Source organism: Haliotis rufescens, unplaced genomic scaffold, assembly GCF_023055435.1.
Source record: "Haliotis rufescens isolate VD_foot unplaced genomic scaffold, xgHalRufe1.0.p SCAF_121, whole genome shotgun sequence".
Taxonomy (NCBI): Eukaryota; Metazoa; Mollusca; class Gastropoda; order Lepetellida; family Haliotidae; genus Haliotis; species Haliotis rufescens.
In genome coordinates this window covers 526,024-551,077 of record NW_025963804.1, presented here as the reverse complement: position 1 = coordinate 551,077, position 25,054 = coordinate 526,024, and the positions used below count along the sequence as shown (strand labels likewise).

The 25,054-nt window shown below is 39.0% G+C and overlaps 2 protein-coding genes across 4 annotated transcripts in view; one reads left to right on the top strand and one right to left on the bottom strand.

The window, feature by feature from the left end:
- Nucleotides 1-1,277: 1,277 nt before the first annotated feature.
- LOC124136195 (uncharacterized protein C8orf74 homolog) lies at nucleotides 1,278-7,186 on the bottom strand. Of its 2 annotated transcripts, none has more exons than XM_046502053.2 (5): nucleotides 7,104-7,186; nucleotides 6,076-6,268; nucleotides 5,004-5,404; nucleotides 4,422-4,563; nucleotides 1,278-1,719 (listed from the first exon to the last, which is right to left on the bottom strand). In XM_046502053.2, exons 2-5 carry the CDS (start codon nucleotides 6,158-6,160, stop codon nucleotides 1,589-1,591), a joined length of 759 nt encoding a protein of 252 aa, XP_046358009.2. In that variant the 5' UTR covers nucleotides 6,161-6,268; nucleotides 7,104-7,186; the 3' UTR covers nucleotides 1,278-1,588. The 2 variants fall into 2 exon arrangements, with proteins under 2 accessions (XP_046358009.2, XP_046358008.2); XM_046502052.2 differs by lacking the exon at nucleotides 7,104-7,186 and adding an exon at nucleotides 6,927-7,079.
- LOC124136194 (lipoxygenase homology domain-containing protein 1-like) overlaps nucleotides 7,163-25,054 on the top strand; it is a 111,854-nt gene continuing 93,962 nt past the window's right edge. For both annotated transcript variants that reach the window (XM_048393918.1, XM_048393917.1), the window contains exons 1-2: nucleotides 7,163-7,305; nucleotides 23,997-24,695. In XM_048393918.1, coding sequence (XP_048249875.1) covers nucleotides 24,048-24,695 — 648 coding nt within the window. In that variant the 5' untranslated portion in view covers nucleotides 7,163-7,305; nucleotides 23,997-24,047. The remainder of the gene's footprint in view (nucleotides 7,306-23,996; nucleotides 24,696-25,054) is intronic.

Genomic DNA, 25,054 nt, shown 5'->3' with positions numbered 1-25,054 from the left:
TTAGGGCAATATGGACTAAATATACAGTGAGTGAGTGAGTGAGTATGGTTTTACGCCGCTTTTAGCAATATTCCAGCAATATCACGGCGGGGGACACCAGAAATGGGCTTCACACATTGTACCCATGTCGGGAATAGAACCCGGGTCTTCGGCGTGACGAGCGAACGCTTTAACCACTAGGCTACCCGACCGCCCACTAAATATACAGGTGAGGTGAGCTGAAGTGGGGTTAAACGTCGCGTCCAAGATTATTGCACTTATATAGCCACGTGCATGTACGTGTGTGTGTTTGTGTGGCTGCTTGTACTAGTCCGGACTGATGCCGATTAATAGTGCTAGCTCACTGAGATACCATGCTGCAGTTTAACATGAATAACCCACTCAGACACAGTATACTGACTCCGAGCCGACCAGTCCTTGTTTTAGCCCCTTAATGCCGAGCGCCAGACAGGGTAACAACAAGTACCATCTTTTAACGTCTTTTGGTATGACGCGGCCGGGGATCAAACACATTCCGCTCTCCGGGAGGGACGCTCTACCACTAGACCACGGAGGCGGTCGACTAAATAAACAATTTGACTTTACAACAGCTGCAATAAGTCCTATCGTAACTCCAGTGTCTTTGCTGGACGATGCGTGAAAGTATTCTGTGCAATACTCGTGCATTTTCTCTCGTCCAATAATTTACGCTGGTCGTTCTGCGCATGACTCCATGGCCAGTTGGTCATTCAATCTTTTATAATAGTTGCACTTGGGAAACTGAAGCGGTCATAAAATATCTTCCAACACACCTCACAGGGGATTAACTACGAACTGGTTACAGTGGGCAGACTTCCATTGGATTATTATTGACATTCCAACGTTGACAATAATATTTAAGACCAAAATTTAAAAAAAACACTGCTGTGTTTCTTTCAAACGAAACTATAAATATTTCTCAATGAATAAAAAGCCTTAAAGGGCAATAATACTCTAACTCTCAGTTGTCAAATCAGCCCTATTTCAATTAGCCCGCATAATTACCATATGCCAATTAGTGCTGTACACAAGTCAAACCAGTCAAGGTTATTGTCCATAATAAGCAAATTTTGAATCTGCAAAGAAAAACGCCATCCATATTTTAATACTTTCAAAGTTTGAGTGTTTCCCTTAAAGATATATTCCATCAGATTAGAATTAATAAAACTGTTTTAAAAATTGGTCCAAAAATATAAGTTGTCAGAATTACACACATCAAAGGCTCCTCATCAAATATGAAAAACAACAAACAATAAACAAATGTGTTATAACGACACTTTTTAATCACACAAAAAAAAATCACAGTTTGGTACATAATTTCTGAAAGAGCAATCCCACTCAGCATGCTGTGTGCAGTGCCAATTACACAGCAAAACCATAACAGCCTGTACCATCCTGCTGCGATGCTGCCATTAATTGTCAAGCAATCACAACTAGTGCTGCAGCAGGGACAAGTGATCGGTCCAACGTCTCATCAACAAATATCACAGTTGGAGAGGTGCCACATGTACCCCAGGTCAGGCAGTCGAGGACACTGGGAACATCTTGGAGCAACTGGCTAATGGCAGCCTTATGTTTTAGATTTGGCTGATTTAAGAGATTTGCGACTTGATCGGTCCGAGTCATGCGACTTGTTCTGTCGACTTTTGCCAGCCGCTGTAGCTGTGATTGGAGTGCGGAGCTTGTAGCGTGGTGGGGGGCCTAGAGAAACAATAACGTAATTAGTGGCAGCTCGTTAACACATCCATAATTGACGTCGAGAACATTTCTTCATGATTTCCTACAAAAGTCATCACTCATGATGATCTCTGTTTGAGGTGAGGTGAGTGAGTGAGTTTGCGGGGTGGGTGAGTGAGTGAGTGAGTGAGTGAGCGAGCGGGATGAGTGAGTGAGTGAGTGAGTTTGCGGGGTGGGTGAGTGGGTGAGTGAGTGAGTGAGTGGGTGAGTGAGTGAGTTTGCGGGCCGGATGGGTGAGTGAGTGAGTGGGTGAGTGAGTGAGTGAGTGAGTTTGCGGGGTGGGTGGGTGAGTGGGTGAGTGAGTGAGTGAGTTTGCGGGGTGAGTGAGTGAGTTTGCGGGGTGGGTGGGTGAGTGAGTGAGTGCGTGAGTGAGTGAGTGAGTGAGTACTTCAGCTACATCACAGTTGTCAATTTAATATGGAAGGAAACCCCAAAGAGAAACAGGTCATAAATGTCCTCTATTTCGATGACACCAAGAGACCAGGAATGATGAAGGGTCACAGTCTGTACAGACATTCAAACACACGATCGGCTGACTCTTGTAAGCCCAACACCAGGCCAAACTGTCATGCCTGAATTTAGTGGCCCCTCCCCTACTTTAGAGAATATGACACATCAAAACTATTCCCACCATTTATATAAAGTTTCTTTGAACAATTGACACGTGTGAGGTTTCTGAGGTAAAAGTGAAGAGTACACTGTTGGTTCATTTACACAAATGGGAACAAGTTTGTAGCCCCTTCCATGATGTTGCTACACAGGACACACATACCTCAGTCAGATATCTATCAAATCTGTTTCATTCATTAATTTTTACAAAATGAAAGTTTCCTACATTTGTCAAACAATATCCTATCCAGGCAAATATGTTCATGAATATTCTCATGAGATGTTCTGTTGCAATAAACATAAGGTGAGTTTAAAGACAAACTGATGTATATTCAATGACAGTGGATAGGCTTTAGTAGGATTGTTAAATGTTTTCTTTGCAGAATTTCTGCAAGTTTTGTGTTATGTATAACACTATTGTACAGTGTATCAGTCATTCGCCGACCCAGTGCCTGTGGGTGGGGCAGACAGCATGGTACAGTGTATCAGTCATTCGCCGACCCAGTGCCTGTGGGTGGGGCAGACAGCATGGCACAGTGTATCAGTAATTCACCTACCAAGTGCCTGTGGGTAGAGCAGACAGCATGACACAGTGTATCAGTCATTCACCTACCCAGTGCCTGTGGGTGGGGCAGACAGCATGGTACAGTGTATCGGTCATTCACCTACCCAGTGCCTGTGGGGAGAGCAGACAGCATGGCACAGTGTATCAGTCATTCACCTACCCAGTGCCTGTGGGTGGGGCAGACATGGTACAGTGTATCAGTCATTCACCTAACCAGTGCCTGTGGGTGGGGCAGACAGCATGGTACAGTGTATCAGTGATTCACCTACCCAGTGCCTGTGGGTGGGGCAGACATGGTACAGTGTATCAGTCATTCACCTAACCAGTGCCTGTGGGTGGGGCAGACAGCATGGTACAGTGTATCAGTCATTCACCTACCCAGTGCCTGTGGGTGGGGCAGACAGCATGGCACAGTGTATCAGTCATTCACCTACCCAGTGCCTGTGGGTGGGGCAGACAGCATGGTACAGTGTATCAGTCATTCACCTACCCAGTGCCTGTGGGTGGGGCAGACAGCATGGTACAGTGTATCAGTCATTTACCTACCCAGTGCCTGTGGGTAGAGCAGACAGCATGGCACAGTGTATCAGTCATTCACCTACCCAGTGCCTGTGGGTGGGGCAGACAGCATGGTACAGTGTATCAGTCATTCACCTACCCAGTGCCTGTGGGTGGGGCAGACAGCATGGTACAGTGTATCAGTCATTTACCTACCCAGTGCCTGTGGGTAGAGCAGACAGCATGGCACAGTGTATCAGTCATTCACCTACCAAGTGCCTGTGGGTGGGGCAGACATGGTACAGTGTATCAGTCATTCAGCTACCCAGTGCCTGTGGGTAGAGCAGACAGCATGGCACAGTGTATCAGTCATTCACCTACCCAGTGCCTGTGGGTGGGGCAGACAGCATGGCACAGTGTATCAGTCATTCACCTACCAAGTGCCTGTGGGTGGGGCAGACAGCATGGTACAGTGTATCAGTCATTTACCTACCCAGTGCCTGTGGGTAGAGCAGACAGCATGGCACAGTGTATCAGTCATTCACCTACCCAGTGCCTGTGGGTGGGGCAGACATGGTACAGTGTATCAGTCATTCAGCTACCCAGTGCCTGTGGGTAGAGCAGACAGCATGGCACAGTGTATCAGTCATTCACCTACCCAGTGCCTGTGGGTGGGGCAGACAGCATGGCACAGTGTTTCAGTCATTCACCTACCCAGTGCCTGTGGGTGGGGCAGACAGCATGGCACAGTGTTTCAGTCATTCACCTACCCAGTGCCTGTGGGTGGGGCAGACAGCATGGCACAGTGTTTCAGTCATTCACCTACCCAGTGCCTGTGGGTGGGGCAGACAGCATGGCACAGTGTTTCAGTCATTCACCTACCCAGTGCCTGTGGGTGGGGCAGACAGCATGGCACAGTGTATCAGTCATTCACCTACCCAGTGCCTGTGGGTGGGGCAGACAGCATGGCACAGTGTATCAGTCATTCACCTACCCAGTGCCTGTGGACGGGGCAAGCTCGTCTTCTCCAGCATCAAGTTCAGATCTTCCCCAACTTCCTGTACAGTTGTTTTCAGACTTGCTGCTGTTGATGTTGTGTATGCCTGCATCACATCACGGATCATCTCACCTAGACTCTGCAAGAACACACAATGATAACACATTAACATGTGGTAAACATCTGGTTCATCATGTAATACCCTCTTCATGCAACTGGCAAACAATCGACACACTGTATACTATCCTCAAATTACCTGCAGCATTGTAGGAGGAGACAAAAACAAAATTTCAAATTCTTTATTTTTTCAATTTGGCATCTTTGTAAAATGACACAGAAATGTTAAATATTTTCCAGTTTCACACTTAACATGGAAACTGCTTGGAGTTCTGCTGAAGCAATAAATAGTATCTGGACAAAGATTGCCAGGTCATTGAACGTGTATCACTTGTGCAGGTCACGCAGAGAAACAATTTCAGATTTCATTTTTCATAAGTGTAAAAGATGGTCATAAACATGAAAAGCTTTAAATTGTGTTTTTTTTAACAATTCAGTGACATCTTCATTCAAGAGAAATACCTCTTTTGTGAGTGGAAGATCTGAAGAAAAGATCTTCTCCTGGACAGCAAGTTGTTGACCTTCATCCTCCATCATCAGTTTCTCCTTTACTTGAATTCTCTCAGAAATCTTGGTCATCTCGAGATCATCAAGACCCTCGATTTTCTTCTCATACTGCCAGATGTGGTCAGGTTTGCTGGTTGTTAGTTCCTCGGGTGGTATCGGGACGTTGACCGCAAGTGACACATATGGCCCATTGGTCTGTCTGTCTTGCGTGAACACGTAGGTAAACAGCTGGTAGTGTGTCATAAACGTGGAGAAGACATAGTCTGTGTACTGTTTATAATTGCGTTCACCAAGGACTTGTGCCAGATTCCCTGATAAATCCTTGAAGCAACGTATTGCACTAGACAGGGGTTTCCCTGAAAATGATTAGAATACTCAGTTGTTCATTGAAACAATTGGTGACAAAAGCTTTGGAGTCCCGAACTTGTCCTTCGGCACCATTTTTATTCAATTTTCATTCTGGATTATTTCCTAGTTGACCTTACTACACAGAAAATATATTATCAGATTCAGGTTTCAGAGAAGTGACTTATTAAGTTGCTGATAGGCAAAACAAATAAAATCTATTAAAGGATATTGTTTCTTTCCTTTATGATTCAACATGGTGAAGAAAATATACTGACATTTTACTCAGTGTATTTTAATACAAACACAGAGTGTATGACGCTCATTAAAGGATGTATGTGAAATAAACACTATATATACTACTCAAAAGAAGTTAAAGAACAGCCAACTCTTTTATATGACTTTAGTTAATGTGTAATGCCATTACAGATCAAATATAGTTATATGAAGGAATCGGGTGTTCTTTAACTTTTCTTGTGTAGTATGAATGTACCAAATATATCTTGTTCCCACTTAATCATGTTTGCATATAATTAGTCCAGAGCTATTTAATTTATTGTCTTACTGATTTTTTTGTGGTGCAGAATATATAGACATCCTACAGTCATATTCAGCTTTAGTGCTATGTATCCTCCAGTTCTATTCATTGTATGTTATTTGATATACAAGCTTGTTGCTTTACCCTGGCACTGCTGTAGGAAATCCAGTGCAAACTGCAGGATGACTGTTACTTGATGCCATGAAAACCCCTTCTCAGCAGCAAACATTACATTGTCGTACAGGTAGTCAACATATATAGCTGCTTTCAAGTCATTTTCTTCATTATATTCCTTCAACTTTAAGATTTTGGCAAGTTTCTGACGTCCAGCGGATTTCTGAAATTGACAAAAGCACAATAAACATTTGTTTTCAAACAAATCAATTAATAAAAGCTACTAAAGAAATGCACACACTGCGTAATCATTCTTCAGCTATTTCATGCTTGACTGCTTCAGAGATTTGAAAAACCTGGTGCAGATAGGCTAAACATTTGATGAATCTTGATGGCATTGATGCACAGATTTGGACAAATGCAAACCCAGGGCCTGTACATCGCAAGTCATGACTTGACTCTCGGCTAGGTAAACATTTGACTGATCGCGCGTAGCGGTTCATGAACTTGTGCAAGTTGTCCTATTCCTAACAAATAGCTGGTTACGCTGACACAAAATTATATACATTCGGGAGACTGGTGTTTTCAGTCCCTGCTTTCAGATCCAACATGACGAATGGAAAACCCAAAACGGCCTATATGATATCTAGATCATGCGGTTTGCATGTTATCAGACCTCATTCTCAGTAATTTAGGCCTATTTTATGGTCTCTGCTCTCAGGAACACGTACATTCCCCCCATTTGCACTGTTTGTTTGAGAGAAAGGACATGAGCCTAAACTGCATAACGATACAAACACAATATGTAAATATACGATTTACATCATTCATGCGCATTCTGAAAACAAAATCTAAAAAGGCATTGTAGTAATTTAGTATACTTCTATTGAAGCGATATTCTCGACTTCCTCTTCTTTGATGGCCGCCATCTTGTTGCTAGTAAACAATCCTGTTCAATCTCGTTACTTCGTGATGATATGCAGTGTCGTCTTTTTCTCTAATAAAATCACGAACCACTCTCAATTGATTAAATCAACGTAAGTTCAAGCACCTCTTACATTATGATTCCCTCATAAGAGAGTAGGGGTATATATTGCTCGCACCAAGCACTTCGTTTACATCACGTGATTGGAAACCAGCTAGCGCTCCTCCCCGCCAGTCGTTCGTTAAGTGTACTGACTCTCCTATATGTGGAGTGCTGTGTTGTTTTACATCGGTGGATTTGGATTACCAAGCATTGTAATGTGTTTATCATGCAAGGTAGGTGTTAATTTATCAATTACTGAGTTTGAAGTCATAAACCAGTAGCTGTGACAAAGTTGGCACTTACCAGAAATACCGTTTGAACATGACTGAGAACTGTCAAACTGAAGCTGCATGATCTCGGCGCTGTCGTAGTCGTAGCCAGTCAGTGCATGCCGCGAGGATGGCGTTATATATATGGCAATGTTATCAGAAATTGTAGGAACGTGTATTTTCGCTGTTTTGAATAAATAAAACTATTTACCTTTATCCTTTCGTTTATTGGGAGTAGGCCTAGTTAAATTTCTTTGATATCAAACATGTCAAATTGACGTGAGATTAACAAATGTTACGACTTTCAATAATTGCTTGTGCTTTATATTGTAAAATGTTTTAATTATCTGGTAATAATTGAAAAAACAAAGATCAGATACACTACATGTATTTTGAATTTGTTTTGTTATTATTTGAATTTATAGTTAAAAACTTAACATATGACAACATATAGGATGGGTGTGTTTGGGGTTAAATAATAGCATTTTGCTGTTGATGAAAAATCTTTAAAACACTTCCTTAAGTAGACAACATAAGACAGACATGTATACATGATAATATATCCCAATTACAACTCTAAACATGTATTCTCAAGACATTAAGTCTTATTTGGACTGTGTGCAAATGAAGATAAGAAGGCAAATCAATTGGTATTGCTAGAGTACTGATTAAACATGTGATAGATGCAATAAGCGGCCACAGCTTTCATTAAGCCCCTTAAGCCTACAGGCTTGTTTGAAGATCAAACTTCTGAGAGGTGTCAGCAGTGTTGCTGCACATTGCCTCCTTGAATGTACTTGGAAAAATAATCTTGTGGATTGACTCTTAATATTTCCGGTCACCCTTGAAAAGGTTTCAAAGTGTACTAAGGGCCTAAAAAAAGTAGAAATTTAAGACATTGAAATTAATACCAGTTTTTATATTCCAGTTTGATATATCACCTTCTGCTTCAGTGTTGATTAAATGAATTTTCTTGGAAATTAAGTCTATTTAATTGTTTTCTCTATTTTAGCAGTTTTAGTTGTGTAAGTTTGGTCATAGTGAGAAAGTCATGACAAACATGGCCCAATCTAGCTTTTCGTTGAAAAGGTTACATTGTCCTTGCCATACCATGTTAGTGCATATAAAATCTAAGACTAAGTTATAAATCATTCTCTTAATGTTAATTAATTATCATGATTATTACCAGATGCTTATTCCCTGATGAAGTTAATCCATGCATATGATCTGTAAAATACATTTACAATCACACACTCATAAAACATATTTGGCAACCATGTCATTCTATATTGTTTGGATTGTTTATATTCATGACTTTTAAACCCCACTGTCTCACTACCAAACAACCTGTCTTCAATGAGTTTATTATCCCCCAGAACCAGCATGCAGGGATTTATCTACACCTGCTGAGAGACCGTTATTCGATGACAAAGTCTGGGCAAATGTCATTAAAAATTCCCAATTTGGAACTAAAGAATTTCCAATTCATGTTACTATGTAGTATATATATTACTCATAACTAATTTTATTGTTTTGTAGAAGTAACCTGTATCCACCTATAACATCACCAATAAATAGGAACAGGTTTTATTGCTTGTTATATATATCATTGCACACAATGCAATCTCAAAATACCTCAGAATTTAAGAAAATATGAAGTTTCAAAAAATCTCAATTTTGAACCAAATAATAACTTTTGCTAATTTGCCTGCCAGGGGCATTTAGTTAAGAATCCTTGATAAACCCAGGGCAGGTATTTGTGGTCCCTTCTTTCTTTGCTTGCAATACACCATGAGCATAGTGGGGGCACGGGTGGCCAAGTCGCCTAAGGTGCCGCGATTCGCTGTGCAGACTTGCGTCCCTTGGGCACACCAGAAACCTATGATTGTGGGTTCGAATCCCGGTTCACCCCTATTATGTTTCTAGGTTTGTCAGCACCATACCCGTGCTCGTGGGTTTCACCGAAGTGGTAACCGTCTGAGACCGGCATCATTTCGGGCTTTCCTCCCACATTAAGCTGACACGCCGTAATATAACTGGAATAATGTTAAAAGCGGCGTTAAACCCAACTCACTCACTCACCATGAGCATAGTCCAACCAAACACTCAAGATTCATGGAAATCACATTGTCATCAGTTATTGGTTGCAGATGCCTTGAGCAATATTTTTTAACAATGCCTCCCCCATTTTGGAAAAATTTGTATGAAAATTTAATCATTAATTTGTTTTGGCCTTGTCATGTAACTTGGGCTATGTTATTAATAAGAAGCCTTGACTTGTATTTCACTGACCAATGTGAGCAAAATAACATTTTGTTCCCATATTGCCTGCCAAGGGCGGTTTGTTTGGAATCCTGGATAAATTCCTGTGAGTTCAAGAGTCATTACACCCCAGTTGCTAAGATACAACATATGGAATAACATTATAGCCATCAACAAAAACATCCCACTCTCTTCCATGGAAATTGTATTGAACATGTTGAAAGGAAATGAACAAAATTCAACATGGGCATTCTAGAAAACTGTGTTTAGGCAGGAATACAGTGAGGTTAAATCAACATTATCACCTGTTTTTGTAATCAGTATCAAATGAGGCCACCTATTTGTCAAATGTTGGAGTTCATATTAGGACATTTGATCTTTCCAGACTAGCAGCCAAAGATCCTGTGAAGATCCGGGTTGGAATGATCTTCAGCAACCCATGCTTGCCGTAAAAGGCGACTATGCTTGTCGTAAGAGGCAACTAATGGGATCAGGTAGTCAGGCTCGCTGACTTGGTTGATGCATGTCATCGTATCCCATTTGCGCGAATCGATAATGATGTCAATCACTGGATTGTCTGGTCCAGACTCAACTATATACAGATCGCTGTCATATAGCTGGGATATTGCTGAGTATGACGTTAAACAACAAAATCAAAGATTTCACTCTCTTTAGCATGTTTAGCCATGTAGGCTCTGTAGTGGTCTAATTATGCTAATCCCAGTAACAATTATATCATGATCTAATTACTATTAATCTTTGCTGATAATTAAATACTTTAATGGAGAATAGAATTGATGTTATTTTTGTATTATTATTATTATTATTATTATTATTATTAGGTAAGTGGGGGTTATTAAGGGAGGGGCATTTTGCATGTTGACAATGATATTAGAACATGGCTGTCAAGGAATTCATACAGATAACTCTACGGTAACCTCAGTACTCTAAGTATCTGGTAATAATCATGCTAATACCATGAATACTGTGTACATATAATAATTAATAAATTCAAATATGAACTGTCATGTTAAGTCTGAATACTGGACATTTGCCATGTTTCCATGTTAATAGTAACAGCTTTTGCACATTGAAAACTCTCTGACAGTTAAAGAGAGCTTCCAATGGAATTTTGATTGTGAATATTTAATGACAGACAGATCAGTGTGTTATGGAGACTGGGATATTGGCTTCCACATGGAAGATTTAGGTTACGCTAGTCATGTTTTTTCATGATCAGTTGTTATTTACAGTTTTTGTAACAACACAAGCACCATGGAGCGTTGATTTCACAGGGAACAAGTCTTTCCTTTTCTAATTGTACAGAAATGATTCGTTAAAACAATCTTCTCATCTGAAAGAGACCACTATGCGGTGCCCAAAGTAGAACATGAGAGTCATGGTGTCCTTGTCATAACCCTAATGTTAAGAAGGGAAGTTCTGAGGGGTCCCTGGGTTCAAATACCATAGGAGCACAGTACCGTAGCTGGGGGGGGTTCATTTTTTTCTATTTTTTTAAAATATTTTTATTTGAATATATTTTGAGTAATGACAAGGCAGTTTGGGGGGGGGGGATTTTTATTTGATTATATTTTGAGTAATGACATGGCAGCCAGCTTGGCTTGTTTACTCCAGATAAGATGAGAATGATTACAGAGTGCACACTAATCCATGGACCTAGGTAAAAATGCTTTGAGCATGCATCTTGTGTGTGAAGTGGGGAGCAATATATGTACACACATCAGCGTTCCCGTTTTCTTGTGATTACCAGATTTCTACTGGTAAAATTAGGTTTGGACCGGTAATTCATGTGACTGCCAGTCCCTGTGGACCGGCAAATAAAGTACCTTATAAATCTTTGTTGTTGAACATAACATTGGTGATATTCATATAAATACATTTTTCGAACAAAGTCAGCTTGTCTGTTATCATCAGGGTTTCCCCTGGTCTATTTCTAGGTTAAATATCCATTTGTAGCGACTTTGTCTCGAAATATTAAATAAAAAAGAAGAAAAAATTGTGACTGAAGTTTGTGTGAATGACGTACAAATCTAACTAAGTTACTTCAGAGATGACATCTTTGCACTGAACATGATATTAAAGAAGTCGACAGCCATAAATTCTCTTCTTCCTTCTTCTAAATGCCTTTCAAAGACTTAATTATAATCATTATTTATTCTTATATTTGATATTTTTTCATCAATAGCAACATGATCATGTTGAGAGATATTATTAGATGGTTCTCAGTCATTTGGTCTATTATGAATGTTAATCATGAATAATTTTTTAATTTCTTTCACGAGACCATGTTCTTGAAATGACGTAAACACTGACGGACGACTTCCACATACGCGAGCTGTTTCTAAACATTTGAGTTTTTCATTGAATGCATGCGTTTCTGTATGCAAGTTGATTGAAAGTAATTGGGTTTGAATATTTTCTGAGGTTTTTTAACGCAAATAATTTGCTTATCTGTATAGCTCTGCATTTGAATTTAATGAAATTGAAAAACTCTTAATGTCAAAGGTGAAGAAAATTACTACTCATACGTCTTTGCTGCCTGGACAGCCATTATCACTGGCTATAAACATGATAAACTATAGTATATATATATTATCTTGAGTAATGGAACGTAACTGTCGTTTAACTGGGCCATGTGACAAAGCTACCAAGGATACATTCTTGATCATGGATTGCCTGGAGAATGTCGAAATGACATTTATGATAAATTAACATCTCTGTGAAAGAATTCATTATTATTTAATTCCTTTTACATACAGTGGTCCATAATATTTGACACAGTTCGTAGTGACATGCCCAGGACATTTCAAACGTCTGGTAAGGGTAGACACTTTATAAAGAGAACTTTAATTTTTGGTTTTGATTAGGTTAAGCTAATGAATACTTCATTGCATTGTAACATTATTAAAAACTACTGACCATAAGGAATTCTCTATTTTTATGTTAATAAAGGACATATGATGATGTGGAGCAGGTTCTAGAAGGATGTCAAATGTGGTATTCTTAGAAACTGTTCATGGGCGAATAGAGTTTTTTTGAAAAGGGGGGTGCACAATTAAGATCTATTTATTCTCTTTGGTGGTAATTTATACAGAAATAAAGATTTTTTTCGAAATAAAAAAGGGGGGATGCAACCCCGCACCGCACCCAAAAAACTCATAAGTGGTTTCCCTTCTAGACCCCCATCAACAGGGCAAAATATCTCCAAAAGATTTCAGTTTTCTACTGATTTTGTGTTTAAAACAGTATATTTTTGTATTAATTGTGACATGTTTTAGTGAAACTTACTGTAAATATGGTCATAGTATGGAGATCATTCAACAGCATAGTCCACACTTATCTAATTTTATGTTTCACTGATTTATTCCAGCTTTTCCACTCAAGGTCTGTCGAAATAAAAATAAATGTTCATTCTTTATTTATTTACTAAAGTGACTGCTGTTGAGTTAAAACTGCAGGTGGCATCTTGAATCACTGATAATAGACATGGAATTTGTATAACATGTTTACATTTTGTATTCTATAAGTAACAGGGTTTATATAACTATCGGGAGATATAACAAAAATAAATACTTTCATGTTTAATTTTTTTCTTAGACCGGCTGCTTTTTTGTAGGGGCAGTGAAAAATAAAAGATGTGTGCTAACACATAATTAATAAACTGCCCCTGCATGAACATCACAGAGTCTAAATGTCATATAGATGTAGCTCCAGCCCTCCTTATGTTGAATCTGGACAAATACTGCAGCAATCTGTAAGATGCTTGTTTGACAGATGAGTGTCACTGCATACAGGATGATTATTTAGTCTCTATTAACTGTTCACAGGGATCTATGAAACAATGTTAACAAAATCTATCAACACTTACTGTCAAGACAAATTTGATAAATTTCTTTAATAATGTTGCATCTTTTGCATGCGATCATTCTCCAAATTCTAGCACTAAGGTACGTGGAAACTTCTCAAATTTGCCAAATACTTCATGCATCCATTAGCATGATTAGGAAGCAAAGTTTTGATGATAATCATCGGACAAAAGCAACATTGTCGGAAGAAGAAATGCCCTCGTATTGGGGAATTGCAGGTGTCTCGTAGTTTGAGCCCATATCATCACTCAAACCATGGCTCCTTTGTCTTTGGTCATGGTCTAACTAACTGAATTGTTAGTTAAACACCACTTGGCAATGATGGAACTTCTTTTTTCCCGATCATTTATCTTGATGATCAAACAATTTCATGAAAAACGTTTGTCGCCAGCGGGATTCCGCACTGAAGGCTAATGAATGTTTCTTCTGCCACGGCGACATGGGGGAAATGTCCCCAGCATGTTCAATCAGGGTTTCAATTCTCAGACTTGGATAGTTACAGGTGACTTATTTGTAACCCATTTTGTCAACATGTACAACACACTTCCCTGGTGTCCTCCATGTTCGGAAGGGCGGGACAGTAGGTATCACTGAATACAAGAGAAAGGGGCAACACTGACTATGGGTGCATTCCTGGAATCCTTCCAAGTTCAATTGTGAAGGTATAATTGGCACTGTTCCAAGGTTGCTGTGTAGTGTGAAGGCGTTAACACATACACTTGAACTAAGTGGTGTTTGGAGTTTAGGGTGCTCGACGAAGAGCATGTCCCATTAGTTTGCTGCCTTTGGTTCAGAAAGAGATGTTAAAAGTAACATCCTATTAGATGCTGACAGCTAATTTCCCTTGAAGCTTTTTCTGATATCAATCTCATTAAAATCTGATCTTAGTTCTCACTACCGCTAAAGATCGGAGGACATCCCATTACGGGTCACGTCAGACTGACCTTTCGCGAACTTTGACCGACCAATGGATTGACTTACAAGAAGTCAACATTAGCCAATCAGAAGGTAGCTTTCTCATGCTTTATGTCACTAGTTTCAAACTGGTGACTACACTTCGAAATATATTTTGACAAATTCTTGATTAAAAATTTGAAAACTGAACAAAGGTACATTTTGGAATGGCTAACAGGTGGACTAAATTGTATGGATTCAGTCCTAAAGACCATAACTGTCGTTCGGAATACCCCTTCGAGGTTGCATGATTAGAAAACAAATTCCGACTGTCACTTTCCTGATCTGGTATATGACGCTCTGATTGGTCGGATGAAAGTTCGTTCTGACATGACCTGTATTGGGAAGTCCTCAGATCTTTGTTTGGCGGTAGCGATACCTAAGACCTGATTTTAATGAAATTGTTTCTGAAATTAGCAAGGTATGTACATGTTTCAGATTGTCATTTAAGTGTTTTCATGCATTTGATTAAAGATTCCGTTATTTAAAGGTGGGGGTGGGGGGTGGGGGGCAGTGTGTAGATGTCAGAGGTTTTTGATGCACTAATGTACTGAAAATATTGACCCTCCCCTAATGCTTGTCATATTTTCGGATATTTTCGGATGACCCTCCCCACCTTTCCAAATATGTGCATTATTTGTTATTCCCTCCCCTTCAGACTGTCATACATTTTGGTAACCTTCAATAATTCCCTCTGCCCCCTAATGAATGACTAATAAATGACTGGTCCCTAATGATTTTGATTAAAGGCCTAAGGAAATGGTGTTGTTGAAGACCCAAGAGAAGTGATATGGTTACGAATCCCTTCCCAAGCTTAAAATAAAGTCTAAGTTGTCAGCCCTATTGATGAATTGTTTCCATCATTACCATAGAAAATGAAACACAAAAACGTTCTCAATATTTGTAATTTGAACAAACATATTTTTGCATTATGGTGCTGACTTAATAATGACTATAATCATGATAATGGCTTTGACTTTCTCTGTATTGAAGATTGTTGCTAGATAGTTAAAGTGCAGGTACTTGACACATCAAAGATGACCTGCTTTGTCTACCACTTTACATACCATATCAACAGTTACGATCTTGAGTTGAGGTTAACCATGTGTGCGTGTGTTGAATGAGGTTCAGCTAGCAGTATTCAATATAAGGTTTACGACATGGAAAGTGTGTCGTATATGTTACGTATTGGCCTGACTTTCGTATTGCAGTTTATGCAATATGTACCACAATATATTACATGCGCCTTTTCATCTGTAACTTGTTACAAACATCAGTGAGTGAGTGAGTGAGTGAGTATGGTTTTACACCGCTGTTATAGGAATATTCCAGCAATATCACGGCAGGGGACACCAGAAATGGGCTTCACACACTGTACCCATGTCGGGAATCGAACCCGGGTCTTCGGCGTGACGAGCGAACGCTTTAACCACTAGGCTACCCGACCGCCCCTACAAACATCAGTGAGTGAGTGAGTTGAGTTTTATGACGCTCTTTTAGCAATATTCCAGCAATATCATGGCAGGGGGCACAGAAATGGACTTCGCACATTGCATCCATGTGGGGAATCGAACCCGGGTCTTTGGCGTTATGAGCGAACACTTTAACACCAACCTACATGGTGCCCCTTTTGAACGTGAATAAAAATACCCCATAGATCTTGAAGTTTGTCGGGACTGAAAGTTGACATTTTGTACACTGCAATATTATCTTGAATTTTCTGATCATGTTTCCTTTTTTAGTTCAAAATGGATCCATACATCGTACTTTGTCGGTATTTTCAAAACATATTGTTATACATATTCATGAGTATTATAACCGTGGAATACCAGTAATACAGCACACCTCTTTATGTGACAATGAAAAGTTTTACGAATAATGGTTTTTTTACCACTTGATTTGGATATTTTTAGTGCAGGTGGTTGAAACAGAAATAGCATTTTTTTTAAATGATCTTATACCATAATTGTTGGGCAGAATAAATAAAACAAAATATATATTTTTTTATGGATAGTCAAAGGGGTATTTTTTTCCTATAGATACTTTGAAGATTTTTTTTTTCATTTCTGAAATTGGTTCTCCGTCTAATTGTCCATAATATTCATGATCCTCCAGCTGAAGATGTGCTGTGTAATGAATCACCCTGATACTCTCAGGCTAATCACAGCTATAAAGTACCACAAGTCTCTTACCATGCTTACCATGCTAACAAGATGAATTTTTACTGGTTTTTGAAAATATGGTAAGACTGATATTAATATCCATTGTTTTATACATGTTATATGCTGAGCAAACTATGCTTCTTTATAAGCACAGTGACATGTAATCGAGATAACGCTAAGTCTTCTACACTGATGACAAGTAGTTCAAGTGTACCAGGCTTTTGGGGATTGAGGGGAATCCATGTAACAAGTAGCAAGTGTTTCTGCTGGTGCATGCTGCTTAAATCGTGACAACATCACTTAAATTGTGACAAGATCATTTAGAGATGGACCCATGAAGATTCCGGGGTAGAAAAAGTCTTCAGCAACCCATACTTGCCGTAAAAGGCGATTATGTTTGTCGTAAAAGGTGACTAACGGGATCGGGTTGTCAGGCTCGCTGACTTGGTTGATACATGTTATCGATCCCAATTGCGTGGATCGATGTTCATGATGTCAATCACTGGATTGTCTGGTCCAGACTTGATTATTTTACAGACCGCCGCCATATAGCTGGAATATTGCTGAGTGTGGAGTTAAACAACAAACAAACAAACAAACAAACAATTTGAGTGTTTAAGTGTACGATGTAGGTGCAATTACTTTCAATATTATAGCTGTTCATTATAGTAATTATAGTAAAATGCTTTTTGATATAATTTCCAAAATGTTCTACCATTACTTTATGATTAAACATAAAGATAATCATCATCACTATGTACAACCATGCAAATATTTTATTCATTAAATAGGAAATTGTAAAAGGTCAAAGATAAGTTACCATGGTTATTAGATATATAACTTTTGAAAATACAGAAAAAATAGAAACTGATAATAATCATGACAATCAAAGATTGATTGAAACAAACTGATTATGCCAAATGATTGATGATAAAATCTCAACCAATACCCAATCTACTACTACTGTCATGTCTGGATTTACTGTATATCAAGGCAGGAAAGATAGAGTATGCAGAAAAAGATATTATAGGTACTGGTGTGATTGCAGGTCCTCTCATTGTAGGATGAATAATATGCACATGATGCAAAATAGAGTATAACTGACTCCCATCATTAAGCATGTTAAGTCAAACCTTTGAAAAAATAATGGACTGCAAATTACAGATACCGTATTCGACGTAATAAGCGCCCCGCTCTATTAAGCGCCCACGGCGATATTTGCTAATATATTGGCTTATGAACAACCCCAATTAGCACCCTTTCCGATTGATCAATGGACAAATGACTTACTTATTCGCATACAATACACACTCGTGTGTTATATGCACCTATAATTATGGGCAATTAAATTCTGGAATAATATATGTCTATATAAACATTTCAGGCTGTCAGCATAAACCACGGAATTTACCTTTCAACTCTGTTTTTTTTCACCAAAATACTATCCTAATAAGAGCCCCCTATTTCTAATTTTGAGAGCGCCCTGGGCGCTTATTACGTCGAATACGGTATAGCTGATTGAAATTGCTTTTATATAGTATCATATACACAATAAAGTTTTAGTTTGATTTACTTTGTTTTGAGCTTGTTTATCATATTTATTGATTAATTCATGCTTCAGAAAACACACACATGTATAAGGGTAAGAAATATCGTAGTATTATGGTTGCCTCACATGATACTGTGAGGTGAAATGGGTTTAACATCGCGCCTAAGATTATTGGACTTATATATAGCAACGTGTATGTCTGTGTGTGTCTGTGTGTGTGTCTGTGTGTCTGCTTGTACTAGTCCGGACTGTGCCGATTTATAGTGCTAGCCAACCGAGATACCATGCCGCAGTTTAACATTAATACTCCACTCAGACACAGTATACTGACTCCGAGCCAACCAGTCCTTGTTTTAGCCCCTTAATGCCGAGCGCCAGACAGGGTAACAACAAGTACAATCTTTTAACGTCTTTTTGTATGACGCGGCCGGGGGTCGAACCCTGGACCTTATGCTCCAGCACTAGACCATGGAGGCGGTCCGTGGTACCATGTGTTCTGTTATGCATCAATAATAATGATACATTGGTTGGAAGAAGATGTGAAACTTTGATGGATAACAACTGCTTTATCATTCATGGCTACTCACCCTTTCATAACCTGTGAAATTGTCGTCCAAGACATGACATTTTTTATGGATAAAGTTACAAACAATAAAGAACTTGTTAGATATTTCAAGATATTTCACCAAGCAGGGTTCCTACACGCAACATTCCTGCATAACTGACACAGTTTCAGCATGTATATACACAATGTACATTAAAAACAATATCCCATGAATAGTGTTGATGAAATCTGTTAGTGTATAGTTTGAACTATCCAACTTAAAATATGAATTTGCTTTTTCATGTATTAATATATAGGCCTAATGCACAGTCAAAAACAACATGACATGGCTTCAGGTGAATGAACAGGAGACAATCAACTTGGTCAATGAAAATGTGAATTTTTCGATAAAACATGACTTTCAAGATATGTTTACTGAGCAGGGTTCCCCCGACGAAACATTCCTGTGTATTTGATGCGGTGTAAGCAAGTATATATATGTTGAAAATACATCAACTTTGTCAGTGATGACAAAACCTGTTATTGTATAGATTTACTTTTAGACATAAAAAATATGTTTGGTATTTTGTGTGTAGATTAAAAACATGAATGTACATTGTTTGGCTTCAGATGAATGAACAAGACACAACAACTTGGACAATGAAAATGTGAATTTTTTCAAAAACTTGTAATTTTCTGAACATAGGTATAAAATAAGAGACAAGACAAGAATCACACATCAATTTTATTTCACATTATTACCGTCTTCCCGATGCCAGGGCATTAACTCACTGTAAAAGTCCAGTTTCCACCCTTGGCAAGGGCGGAAACTGGACTGTTAGAGTCTGTTAACTCCCTTGCCTCGGGAAGATGCATTATTACATATATGACATGGCAGAAGTAGTGAACACATCGTTTTGTTTCCACTGCACGTGTGACACGAGAGGAAGGTTGAATATAAATGAGAAACAATTTTAGTGGATCCACTGGCAATTGGGTAGCATCTCTGCCCTTACTTTCGACTGCAGGTTTCTTTGCTATTATGTCAGATACTGCTGCCTTCTGTTCATTGCTTGACCTCTTTGTAGGCTATATAACGGCTTCACTCTGTGTCCTTTAAACATAATATATAATTTTATTAACCCACCAGTCATATCATTCATTTATTAAATCTATCTCTTTTCACAATGTCTGAAATCATATGTTTCAGTTCAGTTCATATTTTATCAATTTATTTGAATTTATTAACTATTTCCTGCAATGTTATTGAAAAAGAAATTCTGGCACACAAGCTTCGACAACGGGTCCTAACTGAAAAAGTCAAAGCCCAAAACAAAGACGTTTCAAGCAAATCTTTAAATAAATTAAATAAAGTAATAAATGTACTCAACAATAATATCTCTAAAAGTTGTCAAACTTACATCTACCGATAAGTTACGATTTCCATCTTTACATACAATTCTGTAATGTAAGTCAAATGACATCGCGTCTTTTGTTGCCTTGATTTTCATGCTTGGACACAATGTTTAATGCCAAGTACATGTATATGCATAAGAAATCTTTGTCGCTGTACCTAGCACGATACGTCAACAAAGTTCCATATTTTAAATATGGGTCACAGTTTCATGCTTAAAATGTTCAGAATAACATGATAAAACCAAAATCTTACGTTTAAATCTCTTATCAAACATGAGGACGTTATCCACTGCTATAATTTGATTGACTGACCTAGGTCACATGCCTAAATTGGACCAATCACGTTACGGCAAAAAAGCGTCAAAAGAAACCAATTTCTATCCAATAAAACACATGGTACAACTACGAATATACCCCTGGCGAGGTTCCTGTAATTCTATGGATGTTCAGAGCTTTTTACCGATCATCAAAGTAATCTTGTTACTGAGAGGAAAGCAACTGTTACCAGGTAATAGGTAATGATAGATATTATTTAAAATTCTTTTCAGAAAAAAATACTGATTATGTAAACAATGAAAATGAAAAAGAAATAGGTAAGTGGATATTGTGAAATCTTAAAATTGCCGATAATCGCCACGATTTTTGCTTTGTCATTATGAATGTATTAGCTTACATATCTCTAAAAGATTAACTTAATTCAGTTGTAAATGAATTATTGAAATAATATTATGAAAACAACTATCATATTTCTGAACTTTAGGTTAAGACATTTTAAATGGTGTATGACAATTGCAGTAGCAAAGAAGTTTTAGAAGCTGATATTTTCCTTGATAAATGTGGGCTTCACCTCTCTCCCCAGAACTCGGTGTTATGGCATCAAAATTTCTGGTAGACTGGTGTTGAAGAGTAAATATATTTCGTTTTGCAAGTTTCTTTCTGAAAAGGGATCTATCTGAATTTGAATTACAATTTTTAAACCATACATGTAAATATAAAACCTTGTGTTCAGGAAAGCCCTGAGGGGAGCCTTACAATGTTATGTTCACAATAAAATAATAATAAGGGTAGCACTTTGATACCTTACTGGTTATTTATTATATAAGGCACGGTTTGACATTGGTGGAGATCACCCAATCAGTGATCATGACAAGAACGCTTACCATGGCTCGCTATTTCGATTGCTAGATCAATATATTGGCATACAAAAGTCAAACATCCACAATAATGACTATTTACGAGTCAAAGTGTGGCATTTATAAAATATGTATCCCATTTTTTGAAACAAATAAGGTTAATTGTTAATTTCAAGGCACAAGTAGCGATAGTCTGACTGTCATGGCTGTCATATCAGGAGTTGATGCATCTGCTGATCAGTTCTCACACAATTTTTCAGAAATTTATGGAAACAATATTGAATGAATTTTGGAATAAAATCATTAAAATAGATTATAAACATAATACCAAAAATACAATGAAAATTGATTAACCAGATAGTTAAATAATTGGACTGATTTACTGTCATCAGTTCAGATTTGTTGACATATTTCGGTATTGCATACTACATGTACTAATGGTAATGTCGTTGCTTTTGGGGAAAAAGTAGGCATTTTACAGAAGAAAATGAGGCACTATATCCTAATACACACTTACACCACATCAAATACACGGGATGTTAATTGCGTAGGACCCTGCTTGAGTGTGAAGGACAATATGACACTTGCACAATGAATATATAGAATATATAGTTTAGAAGTGGTATAAAACATTTAACTACTCCATGATTGCAGAACATCCTTCCATGAGTTTTTAAGCTTCTTTGTACTAAGCATTGCATAGTAGCAGCATAAGAAAATGGTTTTCTTAAAGACTTTAGTCAGAGGACTTGTTGAAACTAGGGCTGGGACGGGTAACACTTGGGTACTCGGCCCGGTGAGTAGTGAGTAGGACCAGGGTACCCACAGGACTTCCCGGACCCATAGTCATGTGATATATTGTTTAATGACGTAGAATCACTATAACTCAGTGGTAACACTACATGTACTTACTTCTGTCTGACTGTGCACACATTCCTTCCGACTGTTACCTGTTTGAATAAAGATAAAACGTTAGTCAACTTCAGTGTATGTTTACTATGTGTATCTAAAAAATACTGTTTGACAGGGCTCTGGTAAAACAATTCCCAGTCGGACATTTTGTACTCAACTCTTGAGGTCGCGGTAGCTGGGTAGTAAATTTGGACTCATCCCAGCCCTTGTGGTAAATCTTATTCACTAGCCCTCAGAGTTTGCAGCTGGTTCTGCTCAATATTGAAGCACTAAGATCAGGGCCCCGTTCCACAAAGCAATTGTAGCGCTATGACTGTCGTAAGTCTATGTTAAAGAATGTGAGTTACGATTGCCTGAGTGCTACAATCGCTTTGTGGAATGGGGCCCTGGTTCAGAATTATAGGACCGCCTCTGTGGTCTAGTGGTAGAGCGTCTGCCCGGAGAGCGGAAGGTCCGGAGTTCGATCCCCGGCCACGTCATACCAAAAGACGTTAAAAGATGGTACCTATTGTTACCCTGTCTGGCGCTCGGCATTAAGGGGCTAAAACAAGGACTGGTCAGCTCGGAGTCAGTATACTGTGTCTGAGTGGGGTATTCATGTTAAACTGCGGCATGGTATCTCAGTGAGCTAGCACTATAAATCTGCATCAGTCCGGTCTAGTACAAGCAGCCACACACACGCACACGTGCATGCACGTTGCTATATAAGTGCAATAATCTTGGACGCGACGTTTAACCCCATTTCACCTCACCTCAGAATTATACCCCTTAAATGCTTTTAGTCAATGAGGACCACCATCATCCGATTTTTATTTGTCCTCAGCACAATTAGCGAAACTAATGATGTAAGGAGCCTTGCAGAGTCGTTTGTTTTTGACACAGAGTGGTATCATATATGTCTAGTGAGTAAAGAATCCTATTTGCCTAGCTCATGACAATATGGATTTCCAACCAACCCTGAATGTTACATTGTTTGAAGTCTCAACATTTTGAAGGTGTGGGTTGGTGTGAGATGAGTGTTGGAGATCATGATTGGGGATGTTATGAAGAATAGTATAGGGAACGACAGTTCTGCTGCACTGCCACCTAGGCCATATTACCCACCCACCCCTTCCTCCCCCAATAATGCTACTACAGAGGTCATTTTTTATGCAAACTCTGTGATGCGATCCAACGATCATCATGGATCAAGATGCATATCCAGGAAACTTGAAGTACTGAGTTATTGATGATGAGCTGTTTTTAGGCTGAACGATTTCCCTACATCCTGATCATACCACCCACCCAGAAAAGAATGACTGCTATGTCTATGGGACTGGTCATTTATTACAGAGTGGTCAGAGGTTTTTGATTCTCTGATGTACTGAAAATAATGGCCCTCAGGGACCCCTAATGCTTGTGATATCATTGGATGATCCTCCACCCACGTCCTTGTACATTTATTTCATGACCTTCTCCAAAAGACAATACATTTATTTCATGACCTTCTCAAAAAGACAAAATGTAAAAGCACATCACTACCCCCCGTTAAATATGTGTATTATATTTTAATACCCTGCCACTAGAGTCTGTCATATTTGTTGACCCTCCCTTAATTCCCTCAGACCCACCCAGTTATCCAGTTTGAGAACTGTTTGGGTAACAGAGTATACGTACTTCATGGTTTTCTTTATTACCGGTACTTGGATTTGAATTGGTCAACCCAAAATTTCACAAATGTGTAAAAAATACATTCCTACCCTCAACATGCTCAAGTCTGTTAACTAACTTGATATGATAAAGTATTTTATTAGTTTTTGGAAACATAGGTGCCAAGTTTTCTGTTTGCTGTTTCAGAATGATATGTCAGGGTATTGGGTGAGGTAACAACACCTACAGCAGCACAGGATGGGGGATCACCACTTCGTCCACGATGACAGCAGCGACTCCTTTGGTCCAAAAGGCTCCCTGGACCCAGTTAGAGCTAAGACTTGCTACTTCTACAAAGACCAGGATTACAAATTTGGTGCTATCAAAGTGGCCGTTAATGAAAAATCCTACCGCAAGTTTGATGTGCTTCTCAACGAGTTGTGCCGGAGAGTGCCAGGTCTGAACTATGGAGTCAGAGGGGTGTTCACACCTAGGGGTCGTCACAGCCTCAAAAGTATCCAGGATCTTAGGGATGGAGGACATTATGTTTGTTCAACACGCCGACGTTTTGCGAGAGGCCTTGACCTTGAACAAGTTCACTCACCCGAGTTGTGGCATCTCAGCCCGAAGCCGAAGAGTGGGATTCGAGAGTATAACAACATCTTGCAGGAGGTTGACGTTGAGGACGACAGACCTCTCAAGCGGCGTAGAATGAGAATGGCATATGGAGCTAACATTAGCAAATCTCCAAAGAAAGTGACTGTCTTGAAAAATGGGGAGCCAAGCTTGAAACACATCATGTTGCTAAACAGAAAGACGGCACAGACTTTTGATCAGGTTCTTTCAGATCTCAGTGAAATGTTCAAGTTTGCTGTGCTGAAACTTTTCACGACTGAGGGACGTAGGGTAAGCATTGCCTGTTGCACTCTGACTGTATAGATGTAGGGCTAGGACGGGTAACTCAGGTACTCTGGTCGGGTGTGTCCTCAGTAGGACCAGGGTACCCGCATGACTACCCGGACCCATAGTTAGTCACGTGATATACTGTTTAATGACATTTAAACAATAGAACTCCATGGTTACACTACAAGTATAGCTAATGTTCACATTTCTTTCTGACTATGCAAGCAATCGTTCTGACTTTTATATGTTCAAGTAAGGATATTGCATCTATCAACTTTAGTCTATGCATGATCAAATCGTTTGATACATGTATCTAAATTCTTTTGGCCAGGGCTACCGTAAAACAATTCCGATTCAGACAT